The 18,180-nt window shown below is 41.0% G+C and overlaps 1 protein-coding gene across 1 annotated transcript in view; it reads right to left on the reverse strand.

Moving 5' to 3' along the window:
• The window catches only part of kcnq5a (potassium voltage-gated channel, KQT-like subfamily, member 5a), a 109,210-nt gene extending 91,936 nt beyond the window's left edge, over window positions 1-17,274 (reverse strand). Inside the window, exon 1 of the mRNA XM_028602874.1 lies at window positions 16,472-17,274. Within this exon, the coding sequence (XP_028458675.1) occupies window positions 16,472-16,851 (380 nt within the window). The 5' untranslated portion in view covers window positions 16,852-17,274. The remainder of the gene's footprint in view (window positions 1-16,471) is intronic.
• Window positions 17,275-18,180: the final 906 nt, after the last annotated feature.

Below are 18,180 nucleotides of genomic sequence, written 5' to 3' on the forward strand. Positions count from 1 at the left end.
CACACGCTACATTATGGCCAAGCATGCGCCCCTACAATAGCATCTGAATTAACGCGCCACTGACTTTAGACTAGATTTTTCCTGGTCTGTGGCGGAACTGTTTTCTGAAACTGCAAAATAGCACCAGGGAACGTTTGCGCTGGAACACGCCTCCTCTTTTCGCTGAACAGCCCCCGGGAGCGCAAATACATTCCCTAATTTACCGACGTGCGTCTGTGGAGGGAAAGGTCCGCTGTGCGTCGGGTGCAAAATAGGAATGCTACAATGTGTATAAAGTCAATTGCGCTGAGTGCAAGATAGGGCCCCTAGTCACATTGTGTGCTGAACCCAGCGGCAAATCGTGTTTTTTTTTTGTTTGTTTTTTTATTATCTGTTTATTTAACAGGGACCATACAAGCAAACATAGTTACAATACAACGCCCGTAACTGATGCGCAGCATATAGAGTTTATAGCTAGAGCTAATTCTCAACTCTTGTCCCTGGTTGGGCATTTCTAAGAACATTATAAAACAGATACATACATAAGAAAAAAAAAAATTTAAAGGAAAAATCAAAGGCATTTCTTCATACACCCACACCTTCTCTCACTACACAAGGAAAATAAGAAAAAGAAAAAAATAGTACTAATAATAGTTAAAAATGGTTACAGTTTTGATTTGACTTTAGCCAAACTTAATGCTGGAAGTAAATTTTATGAAGTCCGATATGACCTTAATGTCAGCTGGTAATGAATTCCATAGTCTACAGCTCTTAACTGAAAAGGCAGTCTATGCAAAGCTTGTCCTACAGTATGGTATTGTGCAGTTATGATTTATACTGCTTCTGGTAACTCTTTGGTTGTGTCGGAAAGGGCCTCGAATGATTTACATATATTTAAGCTGTAAAGGGAAGGCTATCATCTCTAGCCTTTGGTCTCATTATAAACAGCCTCATGCCAAATTGGATGGCGTTGACATTTAGCAAGTGTACAACACTCACAAATATCCCCCATCTCTGCTCTTACACTCTCAGTCTCTTTCCCTCTTTCTCTCTTTCCAACCAGACATGTGCCTCAGTGTGTGCACTATTTGATTTAAAAATGTTTAATTTGTGTCTTAAAGAGAGGACATTTGTTGTTTAATAGTCTTTTTTTTTAAATAAAAAAACTCTCTTTCTCTTTCTCTATAAAGAAACAGAGAAAGGCAACCTCATTTATAAAGACAGCAGCATAAATACTGCCATATGTCATTCACACACACTGTATCACACATGTAAAGTAGTTTTATCACTTAAGAAGAAATGTCTGTAACTTCTATTTAGTCATTGGAGACTTAACTATAACATTTAAGTTGCAATCCTTAGAACTGCAGTCCTGGTTGATCTGGTGGCACGTGTGGCTCAGCAAAGTGCAGTTTAACACTACAGCAAACATTCCTTGAGCAGCTACTTCTCAGAAATACAATAGAGGAGCATATGTATCGGTTTACAGCACAGCCAAACAAACCCACGTTGTTTTAATAAAGAAGTCAGTCAATAACTGGCCTTTTTTTCCATCGTGCCATAAGCAATTGTGATCTGATTTCATGCTGAACTCAGCGTGAATAGTTTTTCACACAACAACAGAGCACACAGCTCACTGTGGCTGCTGATTAAAATGTCAAAAATTGTTATATTCATTATTATATCATTTTTGATGAACAATGTTACAAACAGTTACGCTAAACGTGGTTTGATTACACCAATATCATAAGGAGTGTAACTTTAACCACAAAGTCTTAACCCTAAAATGAAATGCGTTACCTTGTGGAAACCAGCATGTTGTCCCAAACTGACTCAACAAATTGATGTCACAACATGATTTAAAGTACTCACTCACTCACTCACTCACTCACTCACTCACTCACTCATATATGGGCAACCTCCTCAATCACTTAGATAAAAACTCAGATACTCTCTTATCGCTCACTCTGTCACACATATTGTCATACACATCCACACATCACTCTCACACATACAGTACGCATGACTGTGTTAACCAGTCATCTGGGTCTGTTTAAGTTAAATCAAGTTAAATCAAATTAAAAAGCTCTCTCTCTCTTTGCTCACACACACACACACACACACACACACACACACACACAAGGTGTGATGTTATCCAAACAGCCAGCTGTCTTGTTGTGTCAGGCTGGTTGCTCTGTTGGCTGCAGGCCTAAGAGAAGGCTTACTTAAAGAAAACAGAGACTCACTCTACATTAGACTGACTCCCGTCAATGGACTGGGCCCAATGCCCACACACACACACACACACACACACACTCTCGCACTCAGAGAAAGTTTCTCACACACATGCACTCACAGGGACATTCTCTCCCCTCTTGCCTCATTCCCTCTCACACCCTTGCACACTAACACAGAGGACTTTTCATGCAGTGTAACATTAGTCGCTTGATTCTGTACAAGCTCTGGTTGCTAGGGCCAACATGTTCTTTGGGGGCTTTTGCTGAGTCATGTGGTAGAGATACACACACATTTTAGTGTAGTACATGTACACAAACAAATTCCAAAGCACAGAGAGCTGAAACACTTTCATAAATTGTTGAATATTTGCAAAGGAACTCATAAACAGAAGTGACATTTGATCAGTCATTTTGTTACAGAAACATAGCCTACTGGGCAATTACACACGCACGCACGCACGCACACACACACACACACACACACACACACACACACACACACACACACACACACTCCTAAAACATGCTCATCTTCTTCATCTTTCAGAAATTAATCTAATCTTTCAGCTTCTCCTTCATTACATCCTCATCTTTGTCATACTTGTTTCAGAGAAACTCCCGCTGGTACCCAGTAGGAACTACAACAACAATCAAAGATCAGATTTCGTCTTACGAAAGTGCCCTTTACATTTATTTATTTATTTGTTTGCGCAAAATCAAATATGGCAAAAAACATACAATAATGATGTGAATGGATTCATGCAGGAAACGAGGGAAGCCAAAGTGATATACAGAGTCCTCCCAATCAAAAAAAAAAGAGGTGTAATTATAAACTACAAGCCTGGAATTGTAATTTAGGGTAAGTAAAACATACGTTATGTATATGAAAGGGGCTTAACAAATAAACGTGCCCTTTGAGCAAGGCACTGAACCCCCAACTGCTCGGTGCGCCTGTTTATGGGCAGCACACTCGCTCTGACATTTCTACATTAATGCATGTGTGTGTATTTTGGGCCTGTATGTGTGTACAGTAATGTGTAAATCAATAACAGAGTGAAAAAATGTCCCCTTGAGTGACTGATAAAGGTATGCTTTAGTTTTCTGTCTAAATTCTGTACTGCATTCTTGACCTATTAACCTACATAAGCTGGCTGAGTGAGACTGCATTTTGAAATGGTTGGTAAACGAAGCAGTGAGAAATAAACGTGAAGGTGTATATAGCATGAGGCACACACATGATCACAAGATAACTCATTTTGTGCTTTTGACACAGTAAAATCCAATGTCCATTCAGTGTCCCTTTAGTCTATATATCCACAACGTTCCACTTCTGGGATTGCTCCGTTGCCGACGAAAATTCCGCTGGATTTCACTCTTTTCGGCCAGATGTCCGGTACCTTCCGCTTCCTTTGTGTTGGAATTTTAAACTCTTGTCGATTTCTGAGGACTATGGTTAACTGCTCCTCAGATCTCTGCAGGGTAAATCCAGACAGCTAGCTAGACTATCTGTCCTATCTTTTTCTATCTTTTTTCTGTCCTAGTTTTCTGTTGCACGACTAAAAAAACTTTGGAACATACACACGTTCCACCAAAACAAGTTCCCTTCCGAGGCTATTTTGCAGCCGGTGCCTAAGACGATTGTGATTGGTTTAAAGAAATGCCAATAAATCAGATCACGTTTTTTTTCTCGTCCCGGAATGATGTGTGGACAAAGCAGACCCTCCTATGCGGCGCTGTGGAGGAAGGTCTGGCAAAGTGTGACTAGTGTACGGTGCTGGAGTGCAGCAATGTGATGCAGTTTAATCACGATGCGACAGTCAAACAAACAAATGATCCCACTGATCTCAAAGGAGGGGACAATAAATATTCCCCACTCAGTAAACAAAGAGGAACAGATGATGGACAGCACTCCTTAGGGGACACATTCTGGCTCCTGATAGCTTTTAATAAAAGATGAAAAAAGCGTGGCCTGCCTCAGTTTCATTAAACTCTTGCACATATGCCCACAATTCTTCACTCAGAGCACTTCAAAGGTGCCTCCACAACAAAACAGACATCTTTAAGGGCAATAAAGGAACATTGATTCACAACAGATTCGGCAACACTGAGAGAGGAAGTGGGAGAAATTTTCATCTTTAAATCAAACCGACGTAAAAATGTTGTGGGAAAACTGTCAGTTGACTCTGTTCATTAGCTGCTTTAAAAGCATCTTCTCTGTATGCCAATTGTCCGGAACAACACCATAACAAACTGTTGTGTTGGAGAGATGTACTGTATGAGACAACTACTGGGAAGAGCTGACAGATTATTCAAGCCTGACTTCTGCCTTCAGAGAAAGGCCCCGGCTGTTTCTACCTCTATCATTGGCAGTATAATAAGTTCAATACAGCGTAATAACTTTATTTTGTACTAATTTTGCTGTTGTCCTGTTACACACTTCCTTTCTTCTCAACACTGTCCCTCCTCCCTCCATCTCTTCTTCTCTGCTTTCTCAGGCGGGTTGGATATTGACGCTGAGCTGGTTACTTTATAGTCCAGGCAATTTGCATAAAAGCCACACTACAGTATGTACGCCTATGTGTATGCCTGAAGCATTGTCAAGGACGGCTGTACTCTTCTGAGATTAATATATAAATACATTTTCAAATCAGTTATTCTACACAATGTGAAAAAAAGAAAAAAAATCTGATTAATTTTGATGTACTTGCATGCTTCTTGCAATTTTTGCTTGGTATCTTCATGGTTGAATGCACCTTTTGTCAGTTACTTTGGATGAAAGCATAATCTAAAAGGATGTAATGTCATCAAAACATCAGCGTAGACATATTGTGATCAGTTTATCGGATGTGGAGGAAAAGAAAAATCCTCGTCTGATTTATGAGGGAAAAGCGAACTGTGGTGCTGCTACACAGATTTATTATTCATATCCATTTTACTAATATAGGACTCTCCCACAGCATGGTGATAGTGCAGCATCCAAGTTCACTAGCTGCATTCAATGTAATTTGGGAAATATTTGGAGATTTTGGTGTATTTACCTGCAGCTGGTCATCAGTCAGTGGTAAATAGTTTCACATGAACTGGACCAATTATAAAGCGTCTGCAGGGAATTAATAATGGGAGTTGGGGCCTACAGTCCTGCAAATTGTTGATCAGAGAAAAATGGAGATTGTATCGATATGTTTACCATTAATCTGGCACTGTTTTCCTGTGGTCAATCATGTGCTGAAGTGAAACATCCTAACTCATATTCTAAACTCAGGTATTACAAACTTTTCAATTTACTGCAGGTATTTATCCCTTTTGTCTTTTTCTCTGTAAGAAGAGACTGCTAATCTTGGGACCCTGAACTGGGATGCAGCAATCCTTCACCCATTTGGGCTTCACCGTCCCATTTCCCACCAGGTCAGAAGTCAATGCCATTATTTAGTCCAGGGGTCTTCAACGTTTTTTAAGCCAAGGACCCCTGAACTGTAAGAGAGACGGAGCAGGGACCCCCTAATACATACAGTATATTGTATAAAATGAAGATGCATATTAAACTGGGCTTAAAATAACGTGTAGGCGACCTATAGCCTTTATATATTATTTTTTGTTGTTGCATAGAACACCAAGCTATTCAATTAATAATTGTTGGCATGATTTTATAAATCTAAAATAATTGACAATACTTTGGTGGCCCCCCTGCAGTGACTCTGAGGACCCCCTAGGGGTCCCAGACCCCCTGTTGAAGATCTATGATTTAGTCCTTTATGGATAAATACTCCTAACCCTAGATTCAGAGTAATTATTATGGTTTGGTGATTGTCATTTGCAAATCTATCTAATAAATCAGGAAAGCTCTGTGTGTGTGTGTGTGTGTGTGTGTGTGTGTGTGTGTGTGTGTGTGTGTGTGTGTGTGTGTGTGTGTGTGTGTGTGTGTGTGTGATTGAAATATCTCATGAACCGTACATCCCATCTACTTCACACTTGGTTTCCTGGGCTTTGGAATTTGGAGCAGTTTGGACAGCATTGGATGTTGGATATTAATGAACTGTGAATAAAAATAAACAGCCAAACAATAAAGTTTGAGGAAAAAATGTTGAGGGAAAAAAAAAGCCTGCCATAACCTGGCTCTTCCGGGTCTACCCTTAACAATAAAAGCCCAGCTTAAATTCTTCACCACTTCTTCCTTCTCACTCAGACTCTATGCTCACCCTGGGTCCGGTTGTTTAAATGTGCTGCTAACTTATAACACTAATAACATTACCATCTGCAAAATACCCCCCGCGAATCAAATCCATACTTTAACGTTAACCGTCAAGCCCCTAAGCCTGTTTGGAAATTAACGCCTTATTAACGATGAGACGAGACCGCCGTCGTTAAATGCTGACTGTGGCGATCTCAACATGTATCGTTGACGAAAAAGACAACACTAAAATGTAGTTAAACAAAAACTCTTTATTTTCATTGCCTTCCACCTTCCCATCTCTCTCTCTCTCTCTCTCTCTCTCTCTCTCTCTCTCTCTCTCTCTCTAAAGTAATTTTGGGATATAATGGTTCTGGAGAAAGCTTCAAGCAGCAATACCAAAGGCCAAGCAATCAGCCCGTTCCATTTTGAACGGGCACTGTACTAGTATAAAATAAATATGCAAGTCCTTACATGGGTTGTATTTCACAGCACAACTGTTTGTGTCAAATGAACTACCGGTACTCTGGAAATGTTTCATTGGCTTTAATAGCCGCAGCGTGCATTCACTTGGCAGCACACCATCATCTGCAATTGGTCAACAGTGTCACGCAGTAGGTTAGATCTGTGTTTTTGTGTGTGTTTCGGGTGCATGTGTTTTTCTTTTCACCACCATTACAGTGATACTTTGCCGAATTCAATCCTGCTCTGACATCTTTGTGCGGGCATTGTGTTTAGATGAATGGTGTTGTTGTTTTTTTGTGCACTGCGGCCACAGAGGAAAGCCACACAGCGTTTATCTGCATACTGCCATGACACAGAGCTGGATTTAAACCAGCAACATATCTCTTTAACTTCCATGTTCATCTAATGCATGTGGGATGTGATTTCTAAGTCCAAGTGTATGTAACCCTTCGGTTAAAGCTATAATACAATGATCAAAATGGGAGTCACTTAGGCATTCACATATCATCACATCCTTGTGCTCATGCATTTCACAATTATTTTCACTTTTGATAAATCTGCCAATTTGTTAAATTAATCAACAATTAGTCTAGGAAATGTCAAAACGTATTCATTACAAGGTGACGTGTTCAAATTGCTTGTCAATTCAATACAATTTTATAAAACAAAGAAGAGCTGGAACCAATGACAACGAATGTTGTTTGATAAATGAATTCAATTAAATGTGTCAGTGTGTGTTTTCACTTCCAGCACTTCCAGCAGTGCAGAGTAATATCACTACTTGGAAAGCAAATCACCCCTTTATCCATAATCTCATTTCACTCTCTCTCTCTTCACCTCCTCTTTTCTCAACCAACCATTCTCTCTCTTCCTCTCAATGCCTATGTCAACTCTCAACGTTTCTCCAATTCCAATTATTCAACCGGCATGACTAATGACGTTCCCTGATCCGTCCACAGGTGAAAACATGCAACAACAAAAAAAGCAAACACCTGTTCGAACAGTATTCTGTCTCACTCTGAAACTTGTCAGCGTGGGTGAGCTGGTGTTGTTCGGCCTGAATCAGTGTTTCACCTGGAAAAATGTGTATGACTAACCAACATAAATTATTCACAATATGTGTTGGGCTGAGCTGGCTTGTACATTTTTGCTATATGTCAGTGTGTGTGTGTGTGTGTGTGTGTGTGTGTGTGTGTGTGTGTGTGTGTGTGTGTGTGTGTGTGTGTGTGCACGCGCGTGCGTAAAGTAAGTGCAAATGTGCATTCCTGTATCTTAATATGGGTGCATGCGTATACAGTATGAGGATCTGTGAATGTGTGGTTTTGCGTTACACTCTCGTTTAGAGAGCTGACAGGGTAACGTCTGAGGTGTGTACAGCGGGGCAGGGGAGGCTGTAGTCACGCAAACCCAGCAGAGGTGCACTCTGTGTGGGTAGGAGGACGGAAGAGCTCAGCCTGTCTCCATCCATCAGCGCTGGAGTCTGCACAGCAAACTGGCACCTCCGCTGATGTACGAGAGGGCTGCCGGATGACTAATGAGCAGACACACACCGATGCTGACACACACTGATGCTGACAGATACACCGCGTAACCCTGCATACTCATACAGTCATACACTGGAAGGAAAGCCTGTGCAGTGCTTGTGAGTGTGTTATACCAATTCTGAACACACACAAATCGGTAATTCTGACAACCGCAAATACATACACATTAGTTCTCACACAAACACTTGCAGTCTTTCTTTCTCTCTCATTCACACACTCATAGAAATGCAAGTGTGCGCTCTAAAAGATGCAATCTCTTGCTCTTTCCCTCTCAAACCCTTCGACAAACACAAACACAAACACACACACACACACACACACACACACACACACACACACACACACACACACAGTGTGACCTGCTCGGATGTCATAGTATATTTGTCACTGCAGTCCCTTCCGAACTTGCACCTTCTCACCAGTGAGCTCTGGTTCTCTGATGAAACCGACAAGCTGATCTGACCGTTCATCAAATCTCTCCACTCTGACGAAGGCTAATTAGCTCATTCCTTTTTTCACATTTGAAAGTGTACCTAACACAGGAATATTGAGGAGAATATGTAGTGGGTGTATTGAAACCAGATGCTCATGGGGGATCTTTGTATTCTAAGCGTTCCTGGTGAACTGGAAAGACACTAAACTGCAGACAAATACAGTGCGTTTTGTATGACTTAAAGAGGAGAAAGGGGATTTTCTGATGAACCACGGTGTGTTAGGAGTGATGCACTAATCATGCATTAATCATCAGTTTGAATGATAAATTATACTCCCTCCTCGCCAAAATTGTCTAAGGATCTGGAGATTTAGGAATGCTATTGGAATGTCACTGAATGCAACTTTCAAAAACACTTTCAAAACATTCCCTGCTCTTGCATTACCACATAACGATAACACAACTATAAGGTCCCCTCTGATGGATTACCTCTCCCATGAAAGTCATCTTGTAGATCAGACACCCAAAAAGATTTAATGGGACCATAATTCCTACAGGTGAGGGTTTTTTTTTTTCCCAATCACTACACCACCATGCTTTGCGGAGGCACTTCCTACAGCTGTTTTGGGGTCTAACTCCTAAATATTTGCTTTGACTTTATTCTTTGAGGAAAAATGTTTAATATGCAAACATCCTCGCACTGATGTGATCTTAACTAAGTGAACTTGCATTTCTTATACAACTGTCATTGCGTGTTTGCATATATTGCACACATAGCTTCCTGTGAAATTCTTCTGTCTGGATATGACTATAAGTGCAGATTTCTTCGTTTAAAATCAGGGTAGACAACTTTTCCATCCAAAGCACATGGAATAAACCAACAATAAAGTTTGAGGAAAAAAGTTTGAGGGAAAAAAAAGCGCTGCCATAACCTGGCTCTTCCAGGTCTACCCTTAACAATAAAAGCCCAGCTTAAATTCTTCACCACTTCTTCCTTCTCACTCAGACTCACCCTCTATGCTCACCCTTTAAACTTTAAGATTATGCCTTTTTTTCTTGCTCAAAAAATGTTGAATCTCCCTGTTCTCATCTTCACCTCTCTCACTCTTTTTTTTTAAATGTGTTTTCATCTTATCTTGCTTCCTCTCCATCCATCCTTCTGTTTTGCCCTGAATGCCATTGTGCCAACTGGTGACCTGGACACACAAATTCACACTGTGTCTGTGCTGTGTTACACTCTCCAGTAAAGACATAAAATAAAACACACATTACCTTTAATAGGGTGAACTCTGTGCCTATTCATGCAAACACCGGAACTTATCATGACAGTATTTACAACACACAGACACACAGACACACACACACACACACACACCTCTCTCTTTCTATTCATCCCATTTAATGGGTCCTTAGCATTTTCCAGCATTTTCCATTGGTGCTAGCCAACAGCCTCCTCCCTACCTGGAAATAACTCTGAACCTAAACACAGAGACTCTTCTACGTATGTGCTCAGGTGTCTCAAATGTCACCATGTTCTCAGGAAACATAGTGCAGTCTCTTCAGGATGCCTTTGATGTTCTTCAAGTCTGAGTGCATTTTACATTTTATTTTGGGATCAATGAACCTGCTGTTTGAATAATATGCGAGAGCAACAGCCTTTTCTAGTGTTGCAGATGCTTTTAAAGAGCAAGTACTGCACTGGATGTAGGGCTGGGTACGGGTACTCAACACATTTTGACCGAAATTAACCCAGTACCGGGTAGTATTTAAACTTCTCCAGTCAAGCGATAACTGCATTTGATCCTCTTTTTTTTTTTACCTAGATTAGAAAGAAATGTTTATTTGTGTGGTTTTGCTCGCAACCACTTTAATGCAACTTTATGTGATTGGCCCACTATCGCAGAAGCTAGTAATGGAGTGGTGGTGGCATTTTACGCAACTTAATACTTCCATTCACATGATGGGTGTAATGGGTATTGAATGAAGTAGAAAAAAAGAGCACCGTGAGTCCATGAACAGGGCAACTGACTGGTTAGTTCACACTTCTGTAAAAATAGCAAACGCGTAGGCCTACTATCTGCTAAAGTCAGTTGAACAGGGGGAATTTCACATTGCCGGTAGCCTGCCAGTTACAAACAGGCTAGGTAGTGAGCGAAAAAAATTTTACCCAGCCCAACTGGGCGAGCTAATGAATAGTAATGAGCTCAGGCAATATGATGTCAGACTGACCAGCTTTTGTAATTGGCCTGATTTCTCTGCCTATTTCTTTTCAGTGGCTAGAGCTGACAAAGGAGGTAACAGTTCATTTTCACATTCACAAGATAACACAAACACATATGGACTTAACATATTTTTAAAAAAATGCAAGTAAAAACGGTTTTGTATGGCAGGGCACCTTTAAACAACACAGACGGTGCGTTCACTTAAAACAGGTAGCCTCGTGGTGCATTCAAAGTTATTGTAAAATACCCTTTTCCCATTTGGTGGTTGTTTTTGTCATTCAACAGCAATTTACTGGTGAAATAAAATATTGTTATAAGCTATAGTTATTACATTATTATTAAATCTATTATTTTGACCATATGGCCTTAGCATTAAATAAGCTGTTCTTTAATGTCGCCGACAGTTGTTTAGTACCCTTCTTTATTTTCTTCTTTTTTTAACTTGATTAGAAAGTATCGGTTCACCGGCACCGTTTTAAAAGTATTGCTTTAGCACCGGTATCGGAAAAAAAAAAAACGATACCCAACCCTACTGATGCTGAACAAATCTGTGTGGTTAAAGTATAACACTGGACTGAGGTTGATCATTACAACAGAGTGTGTATCCGCCTCGTGGCAAACGGTCAGGCTGGGTTGATGTGCTACCTGTCGATGGACCAGAATGGCCCTGGGATCAATGACTGACGCACTCAAACTGTGTGAGCGAATCAATCACACGCACACACACACACACATTGTTGAATACACAGTCCTACCCACATTCCTGATGCAGAAACATTACACACAAACACATACGAACATTAGGGCATGGACAAGTGTCATGTCATACTTGCTTGAAACACAAAAACAGTTGAGCAAATAGATAAATTGGCTGAAACATTACTCTCATACACACAAAAACACAGAAAGGAATCATCTTCTGAGTATAGCACATAATGGAGACTGTGGCTGGAACCCATTTCAGCAAATGTGATTAGTCCAACACACGCCATCTCATTAAGAGATTGAATCTTAATGCCAGCAGTTTTTCAGTGTGGGAGCACTATTTGGCAAGAGGAAAGCCCAGATGCTTATCAGTGTCCCGAATTATACTGCAGCCCATCAGCAGCACACCAGGGATTCCTATAGTGTACAGAGTAATATACATACATCGATTTCAAATATAAATGCACATTAACACACATGCGCTGCCAAGCTGTTTTCAGACACATTTGCACAGCATGGTTCCACACACACACAAATGCACAATGCGGCATATGTTTCTACAAAACCGCTGACTAATTATAGGATCAAAGGAAAATTCTCTTTTATAAATCATGTACTTTATTTTGTTTGTGGGTGTGTTTGTGCATCTCCTACCACGTGCGAATGTGTTTGTGTTTAGCCATGTGACTGTTTGTATGTGTGGCCATACCACATTTGTCTACAATTGAGTGTATCTGCACAAACATATGAATGTTTTTGTGTCTTTTTGCACGTTTGTGTATTTACTTTTGCTTTTTCGTCTGCATATATCTATATGCGCAAGTGTGCAAGCCACTGCACAAGCATGTGTGTATATGTGTGGTAACTACTCCCTGCCACCTTGCATTAAAGCAACACTATGTAACTTTTCCCGCTTCGGTCCCCCTACAGGTTGGAAGCGAAATTGTCCATTACATTACATTATGCAAGTTTGCCAGATCGGGTAGCAGATTTGTAGTTTGAAGGAACTGGACAATGTAATGTAATTGGAAATTCCGCTTCCAACCTGTAGGGGGACCGAAGTGGGTTACATAGTGTTGCGTTAACACACACCGCAGTGACTGATGGGGAGTGACCACGAAAGAAATCCATTTACTTAAATGGTATGCGACACACTGAAATAACTGTGAATTAAGGCAGACCATGACGTCTGCATTTGTACAAACAGCTAATATAGCCAACCATAAGATTACTTATATCACTGGAAAGTATGCAAATGTAAGTGAAACATACTTTTCTGTGGTTAGCAACGCAATCGTCTCTCATATTAAAGTACCTACATTGTCTGTAAATCACCAAGTCGGAAGTTTGAGTCCAGCTCAAGATGCCTCAGACTTAAACAAAGTGTCCTCCTAACCCTTCTTATCAAGATGCCGAACATTCACTGTGACTGTTGAAAATATCCTATGGTCTCTCCATCTTTCTTTTACCTGCTTTCCTAGATCAAGACGAATGTTTGAGTAATTAGGTAATTTTCTAAGTAATCTCTTGCTGCCCTTTTAAGGCCATAAAATTGTTCTGATATGGTGAAATCCATTCAAAAGAGAAAACCCTGTTTTTTAGCAGATGGAATAATCCAGCATTCATTGCTGATTGGGAGTTCAATCTTATTCTGGTGCTGTATTTATCATTACTGACACTGGATCTGTGTACGTACGTACACATGCTATTTAGGTATTTGCAGAGTTAGTTAGCATCACAGCGTGAAATACGCATGTGCATTAAACTGCACTGAAATATAGCTATGAGTACAGTAGACACACTCACATCTCTGATTTTCATCGGAATCCTATTCTATGAATCTTTTTCTGCATCAAAGCACAAAAAACACACTCGTGCTTTCTGTCATATTTGCCTGCAATGTGAGATTATTTTCCTAATCTGACAGAGGTTTTCTTTATATCACTTATACAGTTTAGTTAAGGCTGTGGTTGTGAGCAGATGTAACAACTTAACCCCTGCGACCTCAGCTGTCCCGCCTGAGCAAATAAAAACTAACCCTCCACATCCGGCTTTGCAGCCCCTCCTCTGACAGCTCCACTTCTTCCTTCTCACAGCGCGCCTCTTCCAACAAGCCTGTTGGAAGTTGAAACAGGAAGGGATGTGGTGTTTCATCCCTCCAACCATGCTGTGGTTGGTGGGCATGCTGGTGCATGTGTGCGAAGGAGATAGTGCATATGTATATGTTGTATATATACTGTATATACATAGATAGATAAGCAGACAGTGAGAAAAAAATGCATAAAGTGTGTATTCTTTTGGGATAACCACAGCTGTGTTAATGCAGAGCCTGGCTCTTTCATGAAACATCAACTCCCTGTGTTATAACCTGCCACATGTTTATATAAATAAATGTAATCATAAAAAAAACAAAGACACTCAACACTCTGAGTCTGATATGTTTTCCTCTGAAACATTCTCTGCCACACAGGATATGATAAATGATACATGATGATACATCGCCAGGTGTTTCAAATAAACAAAAAAAGCAAAAGTGAAGGACGAGCATCGACTGTTCCCACCGCTGAGCAGACAGAAAAGTGCGTCACTTAGGAAAACGCAAACTTAATTGAGACACAGCACCGCCTACACTGTTTGATTGACAGGTGATCTCTTGGACGTGCAGCGCAGAAACAGCACAGCAAAAAGAAAAGGAAGGATTTTGCAGATTACCAGTGTATACCACCAAGCAACTATCTCGCCGCGACCAAGGTAACAACTGGTGTGGATTAATACAGTTTACAGTAAGCGTGTGTCATGTCGACAAGCACCCTTGGGACACAGAGTCAGGCAAAAAAAAGACAAATCATATTAGTTAGACAGACATAAACCAGGAAAGCTCAGCCCAAATGTTAGCAATAAGCTGCAATATTTACAATATTTTTTGTTTTCGAAAGGAGAATTAAAATCAGAAATTTCGGCTATGAAGGAGCTATTTCCCACCAGAGGAAGCAAGCTGTGGTCAGCTGAAGGCTGTTTTGAATTTAAGAATTGAAACATGTCAGCTTTAAAAGTTTCCCTCCAGGACTTTTCCCAGAGCCACTCTCTGTCCAAACCAGTGGTGAAAGACTCAAAATCACGCACGGGAGTAGCAGTTAATAATACATTCACCCTTTTCAGTTGACAGCGTGCTGACCTTTTCTAAGAGTCCCAAATCTGTTGGAGCTTCCGGTGTTACGTAAAGATCAGAAAGAGATTGGGCTTATAAAGTACTCTGTCTGATTTATTGATTCTACATGCAGGTCTTTTGCAATTAGGTCTGTAATATGAAATAGGTGTGCACTGTAAATTGCAAAATATCTTCACATACCAGCGCACACACCCGTAGTCCATGTTTAAAGTCATTAAATTCTAACTGCTTTCCAGTACTGTGTTTGCACACTGAGGCTGGAGCAACAGGCGATCACATTTAGTGACATACAGTGATGTAGCGATAAACCAATCAACAGGTGACTGAAATCAGGTCAATGATATCACCACCATCAAGGAAAAAGAAAAGATCTTTCCCAGTCAGAAAATGGGTTTCTATGCATATCTGTGCATGCTTGTGTTCATGCATGGGGAATGAAGAGAGATATATTTGCATATGTGAGAGAGACAAGAGAATAGAATGCATTGTAAATGAGTGAGTGTTTCCACAAAAAAACTTTATAGGTGCCCTGCCACACATTTTTGTGGAAAAAAATGCCTTGGTTACCTTGTTTCAAGCCATTCTAGCGTGGTATAGAAAGCCTGCAGGAAGACTCAACTCGATTTGTGCCAGTTCTCATTAATATTCAACGAGCTAAGCTGCTTGACTCTGACTGGCTAACAGCTAGCCAATGAGAGCCTGGCTATCAGCATCCTTTACCCAGCGCAACTGGGCGAGATCATGAACAGTAATGAGCTCAGGCAATACCACGTCAGACTGACCAGCTTTTGTAATTGGCCGGATTTCTCCACTTATTTCTTTTCAGTGGCTAGAGCTGACAGAGGAGGTCGCAGTTCATTTTCACATTCACAACATAACACAAACACATATGGACCTAAAAATGCAAGTAAAAACGGTTTTGTGTGGTAGGGCACCTTTAACTTTAGAGCTGCAAAGATTAATTGATTAATCGATTAGTTAGTTAACTAATAAATTAATCGCCAACTATTTGACCGATTGATCGATTAGTTCTGACTGCAGCTTCTTAAACGTCATCTTGGGCTTTGGGAAGCACTGATTGAACCTTTATTTTTATTTATTTTGTTTTACCATTTTCTGACATTTAATAGACCAAACAACCAATCAATTAATGGAGAAAATAATCAACAGATTAATCGACAATGAAAATAATCGTTAGTTGCAGCCCTAATTAACTTTTTCCTTGGAAACCACATCTGCATACAACTGCATCAGGTTAATACCATGATGTGTGTGCACCATGACCCCAGCTGGTCATTATCATCAGGTGAACAACAGGCAATATGAAAACTTAAATCAGTTAGATTTTTTTTTTAAAAGTGGCATGTTTTCATTTTATTCCTCCTTAAATTAAATATTCATTATTTTGTATACTTTATTTCCTTTACATTCGGCCTTTAAATGTAGGAACCTGGTATCCAATTGAAAAGAACGAACAGAAAAAAAGATTTGAAGTAAGTTGTGCTGTAAAGCTCTCTGCTATACAGTGATTACAAGTGCAAGTACTCACACAAAAGCGTGGTAGATGAAAGCCCATTCCCTCGGTCTCTCCAACACGTTGTACAGGTAGTTCTGGAACCGCCGGTACCGCGCGTTCCTGCGGCCGCTTTGCGCGCTGTAGATCAGCGGCTTCCCCAGCAGGCTGAGCCGGGCACCCTGCTTCCTCTCCGATCCCACAGCACCTGCCGTGGAGGGAGACAGGAGACCGTCACCGACCCGCACCGCGTTATTCATCGTCCTCTGCCCAGACTCCACATCTTTCAGTGCGTAGTCCTGCGCCCGGTGTCCTGTTGGGGTCTTCAGCCAGAGCCCAGTGCCGCTGCTCTCATCGCCGGTGTGACTTCGCGGCATGGCATCACCAGCGCTGTGCGCTGGGAGACCGGCAGACATTCATATGGAGCCAAGTGCTCTTGCGCTGGGTGTTTGACTACTTTGGCTTTCACTAGACACCAAATAGAACAAAGCAGTGGGAGAAGAGTTCAATTTCTAATCTGCTCTCATCTTGTCATCCTGTGGCCGCGTGAGCAGATTCACGGTCCGGTTTGGACACGTTGGCCATCTGCGCAAGGCTGGAGAAGAGTGGGGTTATGAAGGAGTGGATCCATCGAGACATTTGGCAGGGGGAGGGCTCTCCCACCCTCCCGTTTATTCCCCAACTCTCACTCGCCGTCTTGCTTCTTTCTGTCAAAGTGTGTGGAGCCTGCCGGTGCTGCCCAAACCATGCTTCTCTTTTAGTTATCGGACAGCTGAAGCGCGCAGCACAGCCAGCAGTACCAGAACCACTGCGTTAGTAGGTGTTCTCGACATCTAAGTTGCGGCTATATCTATGATTTTCTATTTGAACATGTTAATTGAAGAAACGTCAAAAGACACCAATGCGCCGATGACGCAGGTTTTACGCAGGCGAGGGAATTGCCCAATGACCAAAACACCCAGCGTGATCATTTTGATTGGCCAATTCATAGGCCAACACGCGCTGCATCCATCTGCCATTATGCTTTGAAACACTTCTAAACAGAAATCAATTTTTTTTTTTTGCATTTATTTCCGAAGTGAGACTTTAGGAGAGAGCTGGGCATGGCTACTGATAACTAAAATATTATGAAACGGTTTTTATACGATGTGTTCCCATTAATAAAACTTATCACTAAATTGGTTGAAGATTAAACACCACGTTGAGTTCAGATCATCAGAATCAAACCTAGAATGAACTGTATCGGCTTCAGCAGCAGAGACGGTGATGTTTCGTTTGGTGTCAAACTACCTCCGCCCGGAACCGAACACCCTTTCTGATTATGTTAACAGCTGCCTCACTGATTTTCTTTTCTACTGGCCGACCATGAGCCATGGAGAGGATAGTTTACTTTTTATTTTATTTAATTTTTTGTGGCAATGTCTTTCCAACCTGTTACTAAATAGGCTACCATAAGCCTACAACTGACACAAAGGCATGGAAGCAGCATAGCCTAATCGACAGCCTCAGTGATGATTTCAGTTTAATAATCAACACACTTAAGAACAAAATTATTTAAAAAATAAAAAATAAAAAAGGCTATTATTCCCATTGTTCCTGCTTCGTTTCTCTGTTTTCATCCTTAACTAGTTTTTGCATAGAAGTTTACTTTTTGGGGATTTTAATTTTTCCCACTTTGCATCCACCCAAAGCTCGTGGTGACGTCAGCAATATGACGCCATCACGTGCAGTTTCCCTTTTTATTT

This window comes from Perca flavescens, chromosome 17 (genome assembly GCF_004354835.1).
Source record: "Perca flavescens isolate YP-PL-M2 chromosome 17, PFLA_1.0, whole genome shotgun sequence".
Lineage (NCBI taxonomy): Eukaryota > Metazoa > Chordata > Actinopteri > Perciformes > Percidae > Perca > Perca flavescens.